Source organism: Aethalodelphis obliquidens, unplaced genomic scaffold (assembly GCF_003676395.1).
Source record: "Aethalodelphis obliquidens isolate GAN/ISIS:26980383/991018 unplaced genomic scaffold, ASM367639v1 scaffold35, whole genome shotgun sequence".
NCBI classification, from domain to species: Eukaryota; Metazoa; Chordata; class Mammalia; order Artiodactyla; family Delphinidae; genus Aethalodelphis; species Aethalodelphis obliquidens.
The window spans coordinates 9,884,928-9,907,513 of record NW_020837979.1 but is presented as its reverse complement, the minus strand read 5'-3'; the positions used below and the strand labels follow the sequence as shown (position 1 = coordinate 9,907,513).

The window sequence follows — 22,586 nt, the reverse complement described above, 5'->3', positions numbered from 1 at the left end:
TGTGTGTGTGTGTGTGTGTGTGTGTGTGTGTGTGTGTGTGTGTGTGTTACGCGGGCCTCTCACTGTTGTGGCCTCTCCCACTGCAGAGCACAGGCTCCGGACGCGCAGGCTCAGCGGCCATGGCTCACGGGCCCAGCCGCTCTGCGGCACGTGGGATCTTCCCGGACCGGGGCACGAACCTGCGTCCCCTGCATCGGCAGGCGGACGCTCAACCACTGCGCCACCAGGGAAACCCCTAATCTACTTTTTTGTTGTTGAGATACAAATCATTTACCATGAACTTCACCTTTTTAAAGCGTACAGTTCAACGGTTTTTAGTATATTCACGAAGTTGTACAACCATGACCACTATCCAATTTCAAAGCATTTCATCACCCCAAAAAGAAACCCCATACCATTAGCAGTCCTGTCCCATACCCCCTACCCTCCAGAGCCCGGCAACCATTAATCTACTTTCTAACTCTATGGATTTGTCTATTCTGGCCATTTCACATAAGTAGTAGCATACAGTGTGTGGCCTTTGTGTCTGGCTTCTTTCACTTGACCCACTGTTTTCAAGGTTCACGCATGTTGTAACATGTATCGGTATTTCATTTCTTTTTATGGCCAAATGATGTTCCATTGTACGGATATACCTTATGTTGTTTATCCATTCATCAGTTGATGGATATTTGTGCTGTTTCCACTTTTTTTGGCTCTTATGAATAACTGTTATGAACATTTGTACACAAGTTTTTGTGTGGATATATATTTTCAATTCTCTTGTAGACAACGTCTTCGTAAAGACCGAGGAGTAGAATTGCTAGGTCCTATGAAGACGTTCAACTTTTGAAGAATGGCCAAATTCTTCTCCAGGTTGACCACACCAGTTTACATCCCCCCCAGCAATGGATGAGGGCTCCAGTTTCTCCTCACCCTCACCAACACTCGTTATCATCTGTTTCTTTTATTACAGCCATGAAGGGAGCGCAAAGTGGTACTTCACTGTGGTTTTCATTGGCATTTCCTTAACGACAGTGATGTTGATGTGCTTATTAGCCATTTCAATATCTTCTTTGGATAAGTGTCTATTCATATTTTTGCCCATTTTTAATTGGGTCATGTGTCTTCTTACTGTTGAGCTGTAATATAGTTCCTTTTACAGTCTGGATACTAGGTTCTTATGATATATAAGATTTGCAAATATTTTCTCCCACTCTGTGGATTGTCTTTTCACTTTCTTCATAGTGTCCTTTGCTGCACAAGTTTTTTAATTTTGATGACGTCCAATTTATCTATTTTTTCTTTGGTTCCTTGTGCTTTTGGTGTCACACCTAAGAAATCACTGCCTAAACAAGGTCACAAAGGTTTATACCTATGTCTTCTTTTTTTTAATATTTATTTATTTGGCTGCCTGGGTCTTAGTTGCGGCGTGTGGACTCTTAGTTGAGGCATGAGAGATCTAGTTCCCTGACCAGGGATCGAACCTGGGCCCCCTGCATTGGGAGTGTGGAGTCTTAACCACTGGACCACCAGGGAAGTCCCAGCACCTATGTTTTCTTTTATGAGTTTTATACTTTTAGCTCTTACCATTTAGATCTGTGATCCATCTTGTGTTAATTTTTGTATATCATATGAGGTAAAGGTCTAACTTCATGCTTATGATATCCGTTGTGCCAGCACCATTTGTTGAGAAGACCATTTTTCCCCATTAAATTATCTTGTCACCTTTGTTGAGTATCAATTGACCATAAGTGCAAGGATTTATCTCTAGATCCTCTATCTATTCCATTGTCCATACATCTAGCCTTATGCCAATTCCACACTATCTTGATAACTGTAGATTTGTAGTAATTTTTCAAATCAGGGATGTGAGTCCTCCTACTTTGTTCTCCTTTATCAACATTGTTTTGGGTAGTCTGAGTCTCTTGCATTTCCATATGAATTTTAGAACCAGTTTCTCAGTTTTTTCAAAAAAAAGAAAAAGGCAGCTGGGATTTTGACAGGAATTTCATTGAATCTGTACATCTGCTTACAGACCCCTTTCTGATCAAATGATAAACCAACACCCTCAAAGTGTGTTGCCTCTGCTGTAGTATTTGGGGGGCAGCTTAAATACCTATGGAATGGCTTTTAAATCAAATCTTGCTTACCAAAGAATATTCTATATATTCTCATATTTTCTACAGACCGTGTAGCTCCCTATCATTTTTCTTTCTGGTTGAATCTGACTTTCTAATCCCTAGTGCATTGGATGAATGCTAAGCCAGTGGGTCCAGGTTCTGGCCGAGGACTGTCCAGTCCACTAAGATCCTGTTAGTATGGGTGAAAAATGGAGAGCTCCAAATCTGTGGCTTTCCTTCCCTCTTCCCCATCTCCAGGAGTGGAGTGATGCTGATTAGTCACCAGGAAAGGTACAGGCACCTCTGGGGAAGGCTGGTGGTCCTATGATTTGCTGGCATGGGCACTGGTCATTCCTGAGGAGGCCTGGGGCCTTCATCACCCACCAGGACAACTACAAAGATGCTTTTGTTGTTTCCATTTCATTTCTTACCAATTCCCAGAGGGAAAAATGTCAACCAGAATTTGGTCCATTTTAAGTTTGTTTCCACCATATCTTCCTTAAACTTTTGGCATCTGTGACGTTTATTTACTGGCAAGAACTTGCAGGCAGTAAAAAGGAGTAAAGTTGCCCCAGTGTTCATTGCAGCACTATTTACAGTAGCCAGGACATGGAAGCAACCTAAATGCCCATCAACAGAGGAATGGATAAAGAAGATGTGGTACATATATGCAATGGAATATTACTCGGCCATAAAAAAGAACGCAATAATGCCATTTGCAGCAACATGGATGGACCTAGAGATTGCCATACTAAGTGAAGTCAGACAAAGACAAATAACACATGATATCACTTATATGTGGAATCTTAAAAAATGGTACAAATGAACCTATCTACAAAACAGAAATAGAGTCACAGATGTAGAAAACAAACCTATGGTTATCAGGGGTGAAAGGGAGGAGAGGGATAAACTGGGAGACTGGGAGTAACATATACACACTACTATATATAAAGTAGATAACTAATAAGAACCTACTGTATAGCGCAGAGAACTCTACTCAATACTCTGTAATGACCTATATGGGAACAGAATCTAAAAGAGTGGATATATGTATATGTATAACTGATTCACTTTGCTGTACACCTGAAACTAACACAACGTTGTAAATCAACTATATTCCAATAAAAATTAATTAAAAATAAAAAGTAAAAAGGAGTGAGTGTTAAAGGAAAATCTATAGGAAAGCAAGCAGCAAGTCTGATGGCTTGCTTCTTCACAAATTTAAATATCACTGTAGTTCAGGATTTTTATTGGATACATGAAATGCTGCTGAGAAAAGTAAAGTTAATTGGTGTTTCTTAGCCTCTGCAAAGAGCATAGTGAACCCCTGGGGCTCCATCCCTGGAATGCACTTGTAGAAGCAAACTTCATCTCGTTCTTTCACCCATCTGACCTCACTGAGCAATGCTGGGCAATGACACTAAGCACCTCTGATATTATCCAATCAGTACTGGTTAGAACAGCCTCTGAAGCAGAAGGATGGTACCTTATCTCCTGTCATCCACAAAGGAGGCAATAACACCAATTATTTTATGATAACCAAAAAAAAAATTTTTTAAGGAAATAATCTAAATACCAACAATAAGGGATTCATACATAATTTATAGATCATTTAACAGTCTATTATGGCAATATTAAAAATGATAGGGGCTTCCTGGTGGCACAGTGTTTAAGAATCCACCTGCCAATGAAGGGGTCATGGGTTCTATCCCTGGTCCGGGAAGATCCCGCATGCCGCGAAGCAACAAAGTCCGTGCGCCACAACTACTGAGCCCGCACTCTAGAGCCCGCGAGCCACAACTACTGAGCCCGTGTGCCACAACTACTGAAGCCTGCATGCCTAGAGCCCGTGCTCTGCAACAAGAAAAGCCACCACGATGAGAAGCCCGCGCACCGCAATGAAGAGTAGCCCCCGCTCGCCCTAACTAGAGAAAGCCTGTGCACAGCAACGAAGACCTAACACAGCCAAAAATAAAATAAATAAAAATAAAAATGATAATGCCTATGTGTATTTACTGTTGCACAGAAACACTGGACATATAATGTTAAACAGAAATTACAAGTTATAAAAAACAGAATTTCTAAGTGGACCTCATTCAGTGAAAATCAAACATCTCTCTCTCTCATTAGATATAACCTCATAGAGAAAAGTCTAAAGTGTTATATATGAAAGTATAACAAACATTGTGTCTGGGTGATAGCATTTGGGATAATTTTAATTTTTTTTGATTTGCTTATCTACATTTCTCAATTAATTGTCAGTAAAATTGTAGGAGAGGTTATGAGAAGACACTCTGGATGTACAGCCCATGAGACCCAGGAACCAGGCCTGGGAAGGAGGGCAAAGGGCTCCCACGCACAGCAAGTCCGAATTAAGGAGACAACTACTCACTTATCCAGCAGCTTCTCCCTTGGTATCCGAACCTTGTCAAATCTCAGAATCCCGGTATCAACACCATGCAGACCTAGAAAGAGCAGACAGGAAACGGAGCTGTAGGGGGCCAAGTTTATGTGCATCAGAAATACTGTCCGGGCCACTTCCCAGGTCTGTCGCTGCTAAAACGCAAAGCCCTTTATCTCACTTCCAGAATTGTTGCTGCTTTCTTATTTGGGGTGGGGATGCTGTTTGCTTGCTTCCATGAAGAGTGGTACCTGCTTCTCCAGCCCCCTCCTCCCTACCAAGAATAGAGGAGAAAATGCTAGACCCTCTGTGCAGCCCACCTGCTGAGGCCAGCTGAGGGGTGGGGTCTGGCGGGGACACAGCTTCCCACCTGAGCAGTTGCTGTGACTAGAAAAGGGAGAATTCTAGGCAACTGAAAGAACATCAGACTGAACACAGAGGAGGAGGAAAGCCCCTTACGCCCCCCAGTGACACAGAACTCAAATTCCTCCCCCTTCTCGGTGCTTCCTCCCCAGAACACGGGGTGAATTTGTGACAGCAAATGCCTAGAAGACATTGGGAAGCGGCCAGAGAGACAGCAGTGGGTGGGTAGGGTGACCACCTCCCAAGAAGTTTCTTGAAATCTGCCAGACCCATTTCCTCAGGACACCTGTCGGAATCTGGGGTCTATTTTTTGTTCATCTCACACTTAGGGAGACTTACTCTGGGAGAAAAGATCTTTTTCTAGCGCAGGTCTTATTTAGAACATCACCCCTGGACAAGGTCACAGTGGTACTTACGAGCTTACAAGGAGACCAGCTCAGACTTTCTGGGTTTGCCAGTGTCATGAATGCCTGGCGCCACTTCACGAGGGCTGGGTGAGCCCTCTACCCTCAACAGCACTTGACACGCCAGGTGTTTTCAAGGGATCAGGGCCTCAGTCACCTAAAGCACTTGCAGCCCATTCCTGCAGGCATGAGGTGCTCAGTATCCCTACGGGGCCAGGGTGAGCTTAGCCCCATCCTCCAAAGGACCGTCTCCTCCCCCTTCTCTTCTGCTCTTTCTTCTCTCTTTTTTCCCTTCTCCCCCTACCTGCGTTTTTGGCTTCACTTGGCTGGGCATAACCAGTGGAGCCCACAGGCATGGCCTGCTCTCACCAAGCATTCTGGGTTGCATTGTGTCTCCCCCAAGATTCATAGGTTGCAGTCTTCACCCCTAGTACCCGTGAATGTAACCTTATTTGGAGAAAGGGTCTGTACAGAGGCGATCAAGTTAAAATGAGGGCATTTGTGGGCCCTCATTCAAATGACCGGTGTCCTTATAAAAAAGAGGAAATTGGACACAGACAGGCACACAGGGAGCATGCCATGTGAACATGAAGATGGCCACGTACAAGCCAAGGAGAGAGGTCTGGAGAATACCCTCCCCATCCCAGCCCTCAGAACCAACTCCCCTGACACCTTGATCTCGGACTCGTAGCCTCCACAATTGTGAGTCGATACATTTCTGTTGTTTAAGCCACTCAGTGTGAGTACAACAGCCCTAGCAAACCAGTCCACAGAGGCAATCCTTAGGACTCACTGAGGCTGGTGGCTCTGGGCCATGAAAGAGAGAACCTCAACCTGCCCTCTGAGGGCCCACAAGTCCAAGAAGGAGAGAGGAGACGAAACAGCTGGGGACAGGGCTGCCTCATGACTAGTAAACACGAGAGGCTGGGAGAAACGGGACCAATGCGTGTTTATAAATGGTAGTCTGCAACCTTCTCTAACTGCCATACACAGAAGACTAACCAGGCTTCAAAACCAGAGTCTTCTCTGCCTTCACCGCTTTCGTGAGTTAGGTTAGATTCTCACTGGGTGGGGTAGGGAACAGGCAGGAAGTGCAAAGAAGGGTGAGAGAGGGGTCACCTGGGGACTCACCTTCTTTATACATCATATCAATAGCTGTCGCTCCTGGGTACATGCTTCCATTTTCATCGCAGACAGGAACGATGAAACAGTGGGGTCCTAAGGCAGGTGAAGAGACACTAAGGTCTCTAAAGATATGATCAAAGCTTTGCTCATTTCCTGGGACACTGTACAATTATGTTGATCTTGAAATTCATTTTGTTCTATGACTGTGCACTGCCTATTATAGTGTCTAATGTTGAATGTAATGATAAATCGTCTCATCATGTATATTTAGGAGATAATGTTAATGTTAGTGCTGAATTTTTTTACAAGGTAGAAACAGCCCTCTGAGATGGGTTTTCTGTGTAAAGTACTCACGGGAGAATAGTACTAGTAAAGGGAAATATCCTAGGTTTCTGTGTCGGTAACAAACCTTGAGATCTTCCGTTTGTGATGAGCTGGGCCAAGACCGCTGCATAATTCCCGTACATGGCGTTTCCAATGTACATCTTCTCAGCATTTTCGCACGGTGTGTCGATTACAAACTCCTAAACAGAAACCAAAGCAACAGAGTTTTCTTTCTTATGGCTCATTTCAACTCCTGGGTTCAGTGCAATGAACACTATGAAGCAGACCCATACTGTGTACCTGTACCCACTCGGGTGATTTCACAGAAAAGGAGCAGACGACCCAAAGTGGCCTAATTCAACCTCGTGAGCTCAACACCACCATGCTATCACTGCAGCGTGCACTGTTCACCTCCACCTTAACTCTGAAAACGACTGGAAATTAAAGTGCTTTGTCAATGAATATTCCAATCAGGAAAATACGCTGCCACTTTTCAATGGATGAAAGTTGTCCATTCACTTCTTCCGGGTCTCTCTTCTTTGTAATGTTGCACAGGCATGTGTACTATTTGTCTGAGCCTATGGCTTTAATGTATAAAGGCTTTCTTCATTGTGCTTCTTTCTCTCTAGACCACTCCACACTGAGTTTCTGACTTCTAAATAATCAGCACCAAACCCCTAAAAGCCCTGCTGATATGTATTCAGCTCTGCACACGCCCCTTGCCCCCAAACACTCCACCTTCGAGATTGACAAGAAAGGATGGAACATCCAGTGATCTAGGGCCCCTAGTTAGATGAGTCCATGTCTATGTATTTCATTTTGTCTACTGGGCATTGCCCCTTCTGGACCAATCACTTGGTTCCTCATGACCTCCACTGTTTCCTGGGTCTTAAACATTCTTGCCTTTAAGGTATGGGTCTGTTGTTTAAATGGCCACTAACTAACCAAAGGTTAAATGTGTACACCGGGACGCAAACAAGACTACTAGGCAACCGTGACCCATTCCTACCATTGATTAGAATCTCAGCCCAGACAATTTTGATTTTTATAAAAAGAAATACCTCATTTAAGCCTTGGGATGATTGTTTCAGAACCTGCCTCTCCATTTTCCTCATCAATGAATATAATAATGAAAGGTTCCCTCAAAAGCTCATATGGGGCTTCCCTGGTGGCGCAGTGGTTGAGAGTCCGCCTGCCGGTACAGGGGACACGGGTTCGTGCCCCGGTCCAGGAAGATCCCACATGCCGCGGAGCGGCTGGGCCCGTGAGCCATGGCCGCTGAGCCTGCGCGTCCGGAGCCTCTGCTCCGCCACGGGAGAGGCCACAGCAGTGAGAGGCCCGGGTACCGCAAAAAAAAGCTCATATGGTTAAGCCCTTAAACCAAAAAGCATTTGTCAACAATTCTCTATCTTATTAGGGAAAGAATCTTAGAACATGCCATCTAGCTCGTCTCCATGATATGACCAAGGATTCCAGCTCAAAACAGTCCAAAGTTAGTACTGGTCAGGAATAAGCAGAGGGAAAAAATGTATTTTTTTGTTTTCACTCTGCTCAAAACTCTGCCTTCTTTTTCTTTCTCTCCAGGAGCTAGAACAGGATCACCATGGAAATGCCCCCATTCACTTCTGGGTCCTCCCTCCTTCTGCTTACCACCTGGGATACCCTTCAACCTCGTATTAAGGAGAGACGGACCATAACTGCCAGTTCTGGATACCAGGTACCTGGGACAGGTCGGAGAGTCCCAGGTGGGTGGGGAGCCGGGGAGGGAGGGTGGAATGGTGAAAAGGCAGAACAGCAAATTTAATCAAAGCTGACAATATGGAAGACGTGGCCGAACCAAACCGACAAGCTATTGATCATGTAAAGATCATCTCAGATTTCAGATTTTTAAGTATACAGACTGCACTTTCCCTCTGGCCAAGAAATACAGTCTTGGAGCCCAAGGAAACATTCCCTGACACATATGTGCACAGAGAAACTTTTAACACAGGCGAGGGCTTTTCAGAAACATAAATGGACAAGCTCTTTTTAAGTCTCTGGAGGCTGCTGCCCTTATCAGGCCAGCCAGGACTTCTTAAAGAAAGGAGTTATTGTGACTCTGGTGGGTGCAGTAACAAACAACAAAACTCATGTGGTAAGGGGATGCTAACACCTTAGGGTGGGAAGGGAAGTAGCAGAGAAAGACTGGCCTGGCAGAAAAGCTCTGGTGGGGCAGGGAGAGGACAGAAGGCCATCTGTTCCCATCAGCATCTGATCTACTCTGGGAAGGGAAATTTGTCACTTCTGGCAAAAATACTTGATTTGGAAAGTCTGCCTTAGCCAAAACTCTGGCATTAAAGCTAGATCTATGTCAGTCCCACACACACTACTATATATAAAATAGATAACCAATAAGAACCTGCTGTATCGCACAGGGAACTCCTGTGCAATACTCTGTAATGGCCTATATAGGAAAAGAATCTAAAAAAAAAAAAAAAAGTGGACATACGTATATGTATAACTGATTCACTTTGCTGTACACCTGAAACTAGCACAACATTGTAAATCAACTATACTCCAATAAAATTTTTTTAAAAGCTGGATCTAAATAATGCACGCCATGTGTGTCGGTTCCTATTTATAATTAACTGTTGAAGACCAACAAAACGGTCAGTCCTGCAAGCACTAAAAGAGACGGCCTTGGCCAGAGAGCTCTTAGCCTCATTTATTTTTGCGATTTTGCCTAAACTGTAAAAATAAAACTCTCTCTTACCTTGAAACTCTCCATGCCGCTACTCAATCCATCATCCAAAAATAAAAATAAAACAACCAACCCACAGGAATGCCCAACCAAAAAATGTAAGAGACTGAAACTGCCCTGGAGGGAGAGAGGGCTCATTTGATATGCTCTAACATTTAAAAAGAGAAATGAAGGGGGAAACACAGAAACCAATGAAGGAGAAAGCCATTCCCTGCCAAGCCAACCCTCAGTGGCCTGAGCTTACGATGGGCTTCTTCCCTCCCTCAGGAAGCAGCACGTTCACCGGCGTCTTCTCATCATTACGATTTCAACTTTGCAACTTCCCTGCCGAGAGTGGCAGCTGCTATAGCGCAGCAGGTAGCTACATCATTATGCTGTTTGGTGAAATGATTTCTGTGCAAAAAATAATAATTGTAAGAAGAAACAAATAAATAAGAATTGTGAGTGGGATTTTTTTCCCTTTGATGACAGCAAGGTGACCTCAATTACCATGGTTGCGGGAGAAAAAATGGGGCAGCCAAAACCCCAAAGATGTTTGGTCAGTGTCCCATCAGGAAAGCTAAGTTGTTAAGGACAATCCCCCTTGAACCTGAGATTCTCTCGTTAACGGCATAGCCATAAGTCGGTTTCCTAACCTCTGTGAGTCTCAGTTTCTCCACCTGTAAAATGGGGACAAGGATATCTTCCTATAACATTATGGAACATTTAACACAATGTTGCATGCAGAGTGCTTAGCCTGGCACTTAACACACGTGCTCAATGCACAGAAGTGGCCTATTACCACGTTCATGGGATTGTTGTTGTGACGGAGTGTGGTATACTATACTATACAGAAAGAGTCTGACACAGACCTGGCACAGAGGGAGCATTCAAAAATTGGCAGTCCTTATTTTGCTTCTTACTATGACCTTGGACATCACTGGCTGCTGTAGAGAACTAGCATCAGGACAGAGGAAAGACAGGACATTCTCCAACAAAACCCTCACCTGCATCTGTCACTCTAAGTGCTGACCACCTCCAACTAGCATTCTTGGGTCAGAAAAATCCTGGGAACAAAACTCCAGATTCCAAATATGTGGAATCTGAAAAAACTGGTACAGGCGATCTTACTTACAAAGCAGAAATCAAGACAGAGACATAGAGAACAAGTGTATAGATACCAAGGGGAAAGGGGGGAGGTGGGATGAATTGGGAGATTGGGATTGAAATATATACACTATTGATACTATGTATAAAATAGATAACTAATGAGAACCTACTGTATAGCACAGGGAACTCGGCTCAATGCTCTGTGGTGACCTAAACAGGAAGGAAATCCAAAAAAGAGGGGGTATACGTATACGTATAGCTGATTCACTTTGCTGTACAGTAGAACCTAATGCAACATTGTAAAGCAACTATACTACAACAAAAAAAACTTTTTTTAAATGAGGGAAGAAAATAGAAAAAAAACAACAACAACAACAAAAAAGCAAAGGACAACCTCAGCCAAAATGAAGTCTGAGGGCTTCCCTGGTGGCGCAGTGGTTGGGAGTCCGCCTGCCGACGCAGGGGACACGGGTTCGTGCCCTGGTCCGGGAAGATCCCACATGCTGCGGAGCGGCTGGGCCCATGAGCCATGGCCGCTGAGCCTGTGCCTCTGGAGCCTGTGTTCCGCAATGGGAGAGGCCACAACAGTGAGAGGCCCGCGTAGGGCAAAAAAAAAAAAAAAAAAGTGAAGACTGAGTCACCACACGCACATGTATGAGACAACACCCACCAGGGTGTTGAGAGCAGGAGCTAAAGAGATGGTGATGGGGTGGGATTTACAGAGCAGGGTTTTTGCTGTGACCCATTTGTGGAGAGACGTCAAGTTAGAGGGGCTTACCTACATTTTGGAGTTCATCCCATATAATAAAGTCCGGTTGTTTTGTGAAATTTTAGTGTTGTTTTTTTTTAAAATTTATTTATTTATTTATTATTTTTGGCTGCATCAGGTCTTTGTTGCTACACGCGGGCTTTCTCTAGTTGCGGTGAGCGGGGACTACTCTTCGTTGTGGTGTGCGGGCTTCTCACTGCAGTGGCTGCTCTTGTTGCGGAGCACAGGCTCTAGGCACGTGGGCTTCAGTAGTTGTGGCACGTGGGCTCAGTAGTTGTGGCTCGTGGGCTCTAGAGCACAGGCTCAGTAGTCGTGGTGCACAGGCTTAGTTACTCCGTGGCATGTGGGATCTTCCCTGACCAGGGCTCGATCCCGTGTTCCCTGCATTGGCAGGCAGATTCTTAACCATTGCGCCACCAGGGAAGTCCCAGTGTTGTGAAATTTTATTTCGGTTGCCATGTGGATTTGTGTGCAGCTCACAGGTACAGACATTGCATCATGCCAGCACCGAGGACCTGGCTCCCAGAAGGAGGTCCCAGCACACACAGTGCCCTCCTGCCACACACATCACACACGGTGCGATGGAACACGCCAACACAGACCGCTCTTCCACCCATTTACCTGCTACTGTTAGGAAGGACCAGAGAATGGATTAGGTCCTGTTCTCACCGAGTTTTTCCAAAGCATTAAGTTAATGAGTGTACATAATGGGCTTGGAGCAGTGCCCGTCCCACAGCAGGTGTTTTTTAAGTGTTGGCTGGTGTTAGACTCACGAAGGCTGAGTCTATGTCCACTAAAGCACTTAGGCGTTTCTTCTGAAGCTGAGCACCCTCTCGCCTGAGAGCACACACAGCAGGGGGGAAGGTGGACTCGGGAGAAAGGAGCGTCCGCTGTGTACAGGTCCGCTGCCCAGAACCGCCAGAACCCCGGGCAGAATGCTCACCTGTGCAGAGAGGTCAAAGGTGGCTTCTGTCCGGATCCCTCTCACGTTGCTCCTGTGGCCCCTCTCGGTCATTGCAAACATCCCCGTGTATTTCTGCTCCTGGAGTTTACCGGGTGTTAGAAGGGAATCAGCTAGTCAGACAGCTGCTCTAATTGCCTACCTCTCAGATCATTAAGAATGTTGGCGAGAAAGGGAGTGGTGAGTTGGAGATAATTATAAAAATTCAGTCTGGTGACAGCTAATGTGATAACAATATGACAGACTCAGTGCAATTTTTAAAAGTAGTCTTAAATTCTCATTTCAAACAAAGTTCTGGCTGACACTAATTCTGTTTTATTTTCTTTTTCTGCAAACACACTCACACACACACCCCTAGCTACTGTGAATTTTTAAGGCTCTCCATAGATGATACCTATGGAGGTACGTGCCATACCTGGAGTGGCTGAAGCCATTCAGCTACACGTGCTGGGCTTCCGAGCTTCCTGATGGTACCACCAAATAGCCAGCAAATTATTCCACACTGGAAACCAGGAGATTACAGGCCACTGTCAGCAAGAGTCAACAATTTAATGATGACCAAACCCACTGGGCCAACTCCATTCAAGGAACACCGATCAGCTCACCCAGCTTTCCATATGCCCCACTAAAGCGGCAAGGCATCCACATCCTTCCCCTCGCTGCCTGTCCAGCCCCAGTTCCTCTGGCAGACACAGCTCGCGGTTTCCTCTCTTGGAGAGGTCACCCCTACAGCACAAAGCATCCATCCTCCATCCTCGGGGCTGCCCGGTTCACCCCATCAAATGACTTCTCTGAATGTTCGTTCTGCCTTGTCTGCTCAGGGTCTAGCTTAGTGCCTGGTACACTGAAGATGTGCAACAGCGTTTGTGCACCGACCCCAGGTGCCTGCAGAGGTGAGCTGTACTGGGAGAAGCCCTCCCCAAACAGGAAGGTCAACGGGAGAGGCCAGGCTGCAGAACGAGCAGACACTTGGCTCGGGATGAGACAGGCCGGGCTCAAATCCCAGCTCAGCTACTAGCTGGCTGTGGGGCCTTGGACAATGGCACAGTGACACAGTTTTCCCATCGGACAAATGCACTGAACGACGAGCCTCCACTTCCTGAGCCCTCCCGCCTTCCAGACTCTGGGCTCCACATACTCACTGACCCTCGTGACCCCCCTGGGAAGAAAACACCGTCCCTCTCATGTGACAGATGGGGACACTGAGGTTCAGGAGAGGAAAGTGACCTGCCCACGGCTGCAGCTGAGAAAGCGTGCAGGGCTGGGGTTCACACCCAAGCTGCCTGACACCTAACAGCCCTTCATACGGTTGCTGCGAGGATTCAGAAGAGAAGGAAGGGTGGCTCGAGCAGGGCCGTTTGAAGGGAGCAGGGGACTGACTGCAAAGACGGAAGAGCTCAGGTGTACAGACATTTGCTGTGCCTGCCGGTCAGCATGTCCCCACTCCTAGAAACACAGCCCCAGTTTCCCTTTGGGGAGCCCTCTTCCCCCAGAATCAGTCCAAGTGGTTCGTGGCTAATGTCAACCTCCAACCCAGCTTTAGGACCCAGGACCCAGGACTGGCCGGTCTGCATAACATCCTGGCCAACGGGGATGCTTCGGGATGGACCTATGATCTGGATGGGTCTGATCAGAGCTGCCACTGGGACACACGAGTCAGCTACTGGTGAAGAGAAACTCTTTTTGGAAGCAATGGAACCTGGAAGTATGGAGGCCAGGGCTCCTCTTGCCATCACGAGAGCTGGTGAAGGAAGCCAACATGTGGGGATGAAGGTGAGGTGAAACCGAGAGATGAGAGAGACCAGGTCCCACACACCCACCCCTGAAGCCAGCTACACCCTGAACTCTGCGAGTATAGCAGCCAATAGGTGCCTTTTTTCTGGGATCACTGCAATGGCATGAGCCCCAGTGGACACAGTGACCCCCAAGGAAGACCTTGCAGGGAAGTGGCAGAAATGGCATCTTCACATGCTCCTGTCTGACAACTGTCATCAGCCTCTGGTGAGGACCAGTCCCTGCATTACACGTGTGTGATCAGCCTGACGCTAACTTCCTGAAAGGCTGCCCCATCAACTCAGACTGAACCACTTGACCCGGTGAAACGCTTTGACATCACGACAGACGAATTTCACTAATCGCATCTCACATAGGAGGCGCTTTTCATTTGGAGAAACATCAAGTATCCTCGGAAGATGCTTAACGCCCTGATTTCTCAGAGCCCTGCTCTTCGGAATCACTGCCGACCCTGCAAATTGCATAACTAATTCCAACCCAGGAAAATGGAATCCATCCAGATGGTAAATTTTTTTTCCCCTAAACCCTCTTGGAAATCAAGTTAAAGAAAAATATTTTTCTAAAACTAAAACAGGTTGAATTTTCCAGCCTTAAATCTCTTTGGCTGGTGGCTAAAACGTTCTTTACAGTATAGTTTTCCTAGGTTTGACATTTTTTTCCTTCTCTTTGGAAAGGGGAAAACAATGAGTGTTTCAGCCACCTTTTGAAAGACTCCATTCACTAAATGCTATTAGTAGGAGCACCGGGCTGGGTGAGTGAAACCCACAGGTTTGTGGAAAACTACAGGAGTTAACCGAGGCAGTGCCTGCAGGACCCTGACTCCCACGGTCTGTCCAAACGTGGGCCTCTTCCCCCACGTGCTAACCAGTGTGTTGCCAAAGCCACATGCTCCGAAGAGCAGGGAATCTGACCAAATGGGGGAGCCCCTGGAGGGCTCTAAGCAGACGACTCCTTGGCCCAATGTACACTTTGAGCAGGTGCCTCCTGTAAGGGGCATGGAGCCCAGCCCGGCAGGCAGACCAGAGGTGCCCAGCAAGTGGCCGCCACGGAGAGCCGGTGGGTGGTGGTCAGACTACAAGCCAGAAAGAGGGCCCTCACCAGGAACTGAACCAGCTGACAGCTAGATCTTGGATTTCCCAGCCTCCAGAACTGTGAGAAAACTCATTTCTGTTGTTTAAACCAGCAGATCTGTAGCATTTTATCATGGCAGCCCAAGCAAACTAAGACAGAATGAGATGATTCATATAAGGCAAAAAGCTAGCCGTCATGGGGAAGAAGAAAAGGAAGCAGGTCATGTTTCTTTGGGCTGTAGAGTCCGTCCAGATTGCATCAGCCTGCTTGGCGGGAGACCTTGGGCCGGCTCCCAAGCTAGCGTGGGGATTCAAAGCCCTCAGGAGAGAAAGTCTCCCTGGCACCTCTGTCCTTTTCCCACCCCCTCACTGTGAGTCACTCTCCAAGCAGCCCCTGGCTCAGCCGGCACTTGGCTGCATGAGTTCAGCTGTGTTTGTCCAAAGCACTGAGGGATGCCTGGAGCCTCTGGATGACACGGACCCGGCGGGTGAGAGAAGGCGCCCCGGCCTGCGGGGTGAAGATGACGCTGACGAATTGATGCTCAGGTTGATGGCTAGCTCAGGTGACCAGGAAGGCCAGCAGGGGCCTTGGGCTGGCACTGAGATCCGGGGAAGTCGTGACCAACCCAGGGCTCACCAACCTGCTCCTGAGGCACTGTGTCCCCTCCCTGGAAGTCCCTCCAGCACCAACAGGAAAGGCAGCCACGGCCTCCTGGGCTGGACCAGAGGCACAACCTACACATTCTGCTAACTGTCTAGGGTGTCCAAGCACAAGAAAAAAATTCACCTGCAATGAATGATGTGTGGGAAAGCAAAAGGGGTGAATCATCATTTTTGTTAAGTGTTCCAAGATTTTTTTATTGTGATACAATACCTATAACAATACCTATAAAGTTTGCCATTTTAGCCATTGTTACACGTACGGTTCAGCGGTATGAACTACATTAACAGTGTTGTGCAAACATCACCACTACTTATAAAACTTTTTCATCACCCCCCAACAAGCTGTGCCCATTAACCAATAACTGCCCCAATTCTCCTCTTCCCCCAGCCTCTGGGAACCTGTAATTTACTTTCTATCTCTATATATTTGCCTATTCTCAAAATTTCACATAGGTGGAATCATACAGTATTTGTCCTTATGGGTCTGGTTTATTTCACTTAGCATCATGTTTTCAAGACTCATGCTGTAACATGTACCAGAACTTCATGCCTTTTTATGGCTGAATAATATTCCATGGTACCTGGTACCAAAATATCCATGATATTTTGTTTATCCATCCATTTGTTGACAGACACTTGTATATACAATATTTTGTTTATCCATTCATTTGTCGACGGACACTTGTTTCTTTCCACCTATCAGCTACTGTGAATAACGCTGCCACGAACGTTGGTATACAGGTATCTATTTGAGTCCCTGTTTTAATTCTTTGGGGTATATACCTAGGAGTGGAACTCCTGGATCATATGGTAATTCTAAATTTAACCTTTTCAGTAACTGCCATAGAGTTTTGATTTTATGCATTCATTTAATATTCATGTACTGACCCCTCCTACATACCAAGACTGTAGACAGAGACAGTCTTCAAGGAGTTTGCCCTCTAGTGGTGCTAAGAGACAAACAACAGACCTGTGAATAAATACATCAATCCAAAATGGGTACACTGTATATATGTACCATATCTTCTTCATCCATTCCTCTGTTGATGGACATTAGGCTGCTTCCATGTCCTAGCTATTGTAAATAGTGCTGCTATGAATATTGGGGTGCATGTGTCTTTTTGAATTACAGTTTTCTCTGGGTATATGCCCAGTAGTGGGATTGCTGTATCATATGGTATCTCTACTTATAGTTTTTTAAGGAACCTCCACACTATTTTCCATAGCAGCTATATCAATTTACATTCCCACCCACAGTGTAAGAAGGTTCCCTTTTCTCCAAACCCTCTCCAGCATTTATTGTTTGTAGATTTTTGATGATGGCCATTCTGACCCGTGTGAGGTGATACCTCATTGTAGTTTTGATTTGCATCTCTCTAATAATTAGTGATGTTGAGCATCTTTTCATGTGTTTGTTGGCCATCTGTAAGTCTTCTTTGCAGAAATGTCTATTTAGGTCTTCTGACCATTTTTTGATTGGGTTTTTTTTTTTGATATTGAGCTGCATAAGCTGCTTGTATATTTTAGAGATTAATCTTTTGTCAGTTCCTTCGTTTGCAAATATTTTCTCCCGTTCTGAGGTTGTCTTTTCATCTTGTTTATGATTTCCTTTCCTGTGCAAAAGCTTTTAAGTTTCATTAGGTCCCATTTGTTTATTTTTGTTTTTATTTTCATTAGGAGGTGGGTCAAAAAAGATCTTGCAGGCTTCCCTGGTGGTGCAGTGGTTAAGAATCCGCCTGCCAATGCAAGGGACACAGGTTCAAGCCCTGGTCAGGGAAGATCCCACATGCCACGGAGCAACTAAGCCCGTGCGCCACAACTACTGAGCATGCACTCTAGAGCTGGCGCACCACAACTACTGAGCCTGCGTTCCACAACTACTGAAGTCCACGTGCCTAGAGCCCGTGCTCCACAACAAGAAAAGCCACTGCAATGAGAAGTCCGCACACTGCAACAAAGAGGAGCCCCCGCTTGCTGCAACTAAAGAAAGCCCACGCAAAGCAACGAGGACCCAACGCAGCCAAAAATAAATTAATTTTTTAAAAAAAGATCTTGCTGCGATTTACATCAGAGAGTGTGCTGCCTATGTTTTCTTCTAAGAATTTTATAGTGTCTGGCCTTACATTTAGGTCTTTAATCCATTTTGAGTTTATTTTTGTGTATGGTTAGGGAGTGTTCTAATTTCATTCTTTTACATGTACTTGTCCAGTTTTCCCAGCACCACTTATTGAAGAGGCTGTCTTTGCTCCATTGTATATTCTGGGCTCCTTTTGTCACAGATTAGGTGACTACAGGTGCGTGGGTTTATCTCTAGGCTTTCTATCCTGTTCCATTGATCTATCTTTCTGTTTTTGTGCCAGTACCATACTGTCTTGAACATTGTAGCTTTGTAGTATAGTCTGAAGTCAGGGAGGCTGATTCCTCCAGCTCCATTTTTCTTTCTCAAGATTGCTTTGGCTATTCAGGGTCATTTTGTGTTTCCATACAAATTGTAAAATTTTTTGTTCTAGTTCTGTGAAAAATGCCATTGGTAATTTGATAGGGATTGCACTGAATATGTAGATTGCTTTGGGTAGTATAGTTGTTTTCACAATATTGATTCTTCCAATACAAGAACATGGTATATCTCTCCATCTGTTTGTGTCATCTCTGATTTCTTTCATCAGTGTCTTATAGTTTTCTGCATACAGGTCTTTTGCCTCCTTAGGTAGGTTTATTCCTAGGTATTTTATTCTTTTTGTTGCAATGGTAAATGGGATTGTTTCCTTAATTTCTCTTTCTGATCTTTCATTGTTAGTGTATAGCAGTGCAAGAGATTTGTTTATTAATTTTGTACCCTGCAACTTTACTAAATTCATTAATTAGCTCTAATAGCTTTATGGTGGCATCTTTAGGATTCTCTACGTATAGTATCATGTCATCTGCAAACAGTGACAGTTTTACTTCTTCTTTTCCAATTTGGATTCCTTTTATTTCTTTTTCTTCTCTGACTGCCGTGCCTACGACTTCCAAAACTATGTTCAATAATAGCAGCGAGAGTGGACACCCTTGTCTTGTTCCTGATCTTAGAGCAAATGCTTTCAGTTTTTCACCATTGAGAATAATGTTTGCTGTGGGTTTGTCATATATGTATGGCCTTTATTATGTTGAGGTAGGTTCCCTCTATGCCCACTTTCTGGAGAGTTTTTATCATAAATGGGTGTTGAATTTTGCCGAAAGCTTTTTCTGCCTCTATTGAAATGATCATATGGTTTTTATTCTTCAATTTGTTAATTGTGTATCATGTGTATCACATTGCTTGATTTGCATATACTGCAGAATCCTTGCATTTTGCTGTGCAATAGAAGCTAACACAACATTGTAAAGCAACTATACTCCAATAAAAATTAATCTTAAACCCCTCCAAAAAAAAAACGTGATCATAAGGAAAAAAATGGGTAAATGCCATGACAGAATACTGCAAGGCACAAAGACAGATGACAACATGTACGTGGGATTTAAACTGCAGGCTTGAGGGAGGTTTACCTGAAGGAAGGACACTTGAACTGGGACTTGAAGAATGAGCAGGTGTCAGGCAGGTGAAGGAGGGGAAAAGATCGTTCTAGGATGATAGCATGAGTGGTCAAAATATGGAAACAAGGGACTGAAAGAAGGCCAAGACAGCAGATCTCCCAGGTAGGACTACGTGGCACAGAAGGTGTCTGGAGACATGAGTGTAGGGCCATACCCCACGAGAACCTGTGAGACATCTCAAGGGTTGGAGGGTTTCTCTAAAGCTAACAGGAAGGGGTTTTCAGCTGAGATTGATGTGATCAGAGAAGCATTTTTAAAGATCCAGTCCTTTAAATCTATTCAAATTTCCTTCTAGGATACTCAGAAGTAAAACTTTCTTAAAAAGCTTTTTATTGTGGAAAATTTCAAACAAAATAGAAGAGTATCATAAACTCAGTGATGCCCAGCTCATGATCCATTTTATTAATCTTTCCCCCAATTCACTCTCCCATTCTATACCCCAGATGATCTCGAAGTGTATCCCAGACATCCTGTCATTTCATCCATACGTAGTATTTCCTATGCATCTGTAAAAAATAAAGACTCTTTTTTTAAAAAATTTATTTTATTTATTTATTTTTTGCTGCATTGGGTCTTTGTTGCTGTGCGCGGGCTTCCTCTGGTTGCAGAGAGCGGGGGCTACTCTTCATTGCGGTGCGCGGGCTTCTCATTGCAGTGGCTTCTCTTGTTGCAAAACACGGGCTGTAGGCACGCAGGCTTCAGTAGTTGTGGCACCCAGGCTCAGTAGTTGTGACTCACGGGCTTAGTTGCTCTGCGGCATGTGGGATCTTCCTGGACCAGGGCTTGAACCCGTGTCCCTTGCATTGGCAGGTGGATTCTTAACCACTGCACCACCAGGGAAGCCCTAAAGACTCTTTTTAAAAGCATGACCCTACAACCATTATTCCACCTCAAATATAATAATAATTCTTTAATACTGCCAAATATCCAATTTCAAATTTCCCCAACTGACGTCTAGTTTTTCTTTACAGTCTGTTGTTTGAACCAGGATCTAAATAAGGTCCACATATTGCAATGGGTTGAAATGTTTCTTAAGTCCTGCTTGAAACTACAAGCTGCCCCTCCCTCATTTGCTCAAACATTCCCTATGCAACTCTGTGCACCAGGCTCAGTGCAATACCCTGGAGGTGCAGAGGAGAGGGCTCCCCACCCAGAGAGCTGCAACACCCTATGAAGACTTCCCCATGGTCATGGCCCACCGGAGGCTTGCTAAAGAGAAGGCAGGTGTGGGCATATGTTAAAAGCACCAACGGAGGATCATGAGTCTGAACCAGGATCCTCTAGGATTTCTGAGAGGAGGATCTACTTGCTGCATCTCAGCTGACTTTCTTCTCTCTGGAAGCCACAGCCAACCCATCCCAGAGAGAAGAGACCCTGTCTGGATGAATTCATAGGGAAGCCAGTTTTCCCCAAAGGACCTAATGGTGGGCGCCCTCACCCCAGCTGGTGCTCACAGATTTCTTCGTTTTTAATTCCTACCCATTTTTAAATGTCTACATTGCAGAACAGAAAGTTTCCATCTTGGACTCATCAATGATTGACCTGCTTTCTTGTCTGATCATTCATTCATCATTTTCTAATTATAATTTCTCCCCTTTGGGGACATCAGGACTGGATATTTACAGGTGGGGACTGATTTGGTGATGCAGTGGTGTCCAGGGAGGGAGAAGAGGGCACATGCAGGGCCGCATGCCTGCTGGGAGGCTCAGGGCACAGGAAGGGGCCACGGCAGTCACACCTTTCAAGCTATTCTGTTTACCATCCTTGGTGAGCTGGTACATGCAAAGCAAGCCCACAGTGCGATGCCATTTTATACCCATTTGATCAGCAAAAATGGAGAAGTCTAAGAATTCCAAGTGCTGCGGCACATTCACCCAAAGGAATATCTTTCTGTAGTCAAAAATTAATGAACTTCCATTTATATACCGTTCTAGAAATGGCAAAACCATGCAGATGGAGAATAGACTAGTGGTTGCCGAAGGACAGGAATAGGGTAGGGGCTGTATGCAGTTGAAAATGGGCACGACTGGGCTTCCCTGGTGGCGCAGTGGTTGAGAGTCTGCCTGCCGATGCAGGGGACACGGGTTCGTGCCCCGGTCCGGGAAGATCCCACATGCCGCGGAGCGGCTGGGCCCGCGAGCCATGGCCGCTGAGCCTGCGCATCCGGAGCCTGTGCTCCGCAACGGGAGAGGCCACAACAGTGAAAGGCCCGCGTACCACAAAAAACCAAAACAAAACAAAAAAACCCCATCAGTTCATGAAGGGCAGGCTGCCCAGTGTCTCTCACCTTTACTCCTGGGGCCATGTCTGCTATGAGAGGACTTCTCCTATGACCAGGCTCCGACTGACAAAATTTGTTGTTTTCTCTGCCTGAAAACATGACAGACCCAATGTCAAGATTTCCTTACGGTTTTTTCTGACCGTTTAAATTAACATTTTTTAAAATAATAAACAGATGTTACTTTTAGAATAAAAAATTCAACACAGCCAAAGCAATTTTTAAATTAAGAATAATTCCACCACTCTACTGAAGAGTAGCCAGTGTTTTCATCCCTTTTTAAAAAACTTTTATTGAAGTCTGGTTGATTTACAATATTGTGTTAGTTTCAGGTGTACAGCAAAGTTATTCAGTTTTACATATATTTTTTTTTTCTTTTCAGATTCTTTTCCATTATAGTTTATTGCAAGATATTGAATAAGTTCCCTGTGCTGTACGGTAAGACCTTGTTGTTTATCTCTTTTATATATGGTAGTGAGCATCCTTTTTTAATGGGGTCGTCTGGTTTCTGACCACAGACGAAGTAAAGACTCTCACACGACAGGAAGTCGACTGCATGTGCATGGAGGCCAGCCCCTGGCAGACTCCCCTTTGGCCTCACGTGGACTTAACCAAGTTTGTCCCTGGGCCTCCTCACCACTACCACGGTTCTACACAGCAACTCAAACCTGCAGCATCTCTGCACCGACGCTCCCACCAACAGCAAGCAGCTGGCACAAGTCCAGGTGACAATCTTGACGTCTTGGACAATCCTCCCAGACAGAGGATTTGGAAGATTTGGGAACATTCTGGACACAGGAAAAGCAGTATTCTTCCCTTTCCTTTCTAACCACAGAGCATCTCAGGGCTTTGATTAAAAACCATGAGGTCCGGTCCCCCTTTGTTACCCTCTTCTCCCTTGCTGTGCACAGCAGCCTCGAATCCCAAAGC

At 45.3% G+C, this 22,586-nt stretch overlaps 1 protein-coding gene across 1 annotated transcript in view; it reads right to left on the bottom strand.

The window, feature by feature from the left end:
* The window catches only part of ACOXL (acyl-CoA oxidase like), a 332,334-nt gene that overhangs the window by 270,234 nt on the left and 39,514 nt on the right, over positions 1-22,586 (bottom strand). The window contains 5 exon segments of the mRNA XM_027129018.1: positions 4,495-4,567; positions 6,402-6,488; positions 6,805-6,919; positions 12,261-12,359; positions 21,666-21,748. Coding sequence (XP_026984819.1) covers positions 4,495-4,567; positions 6,402-6,488; positions 6,805-6,919; positions 12,261-12,359; positions 21,666-21,748 — 457 coding nt within the window.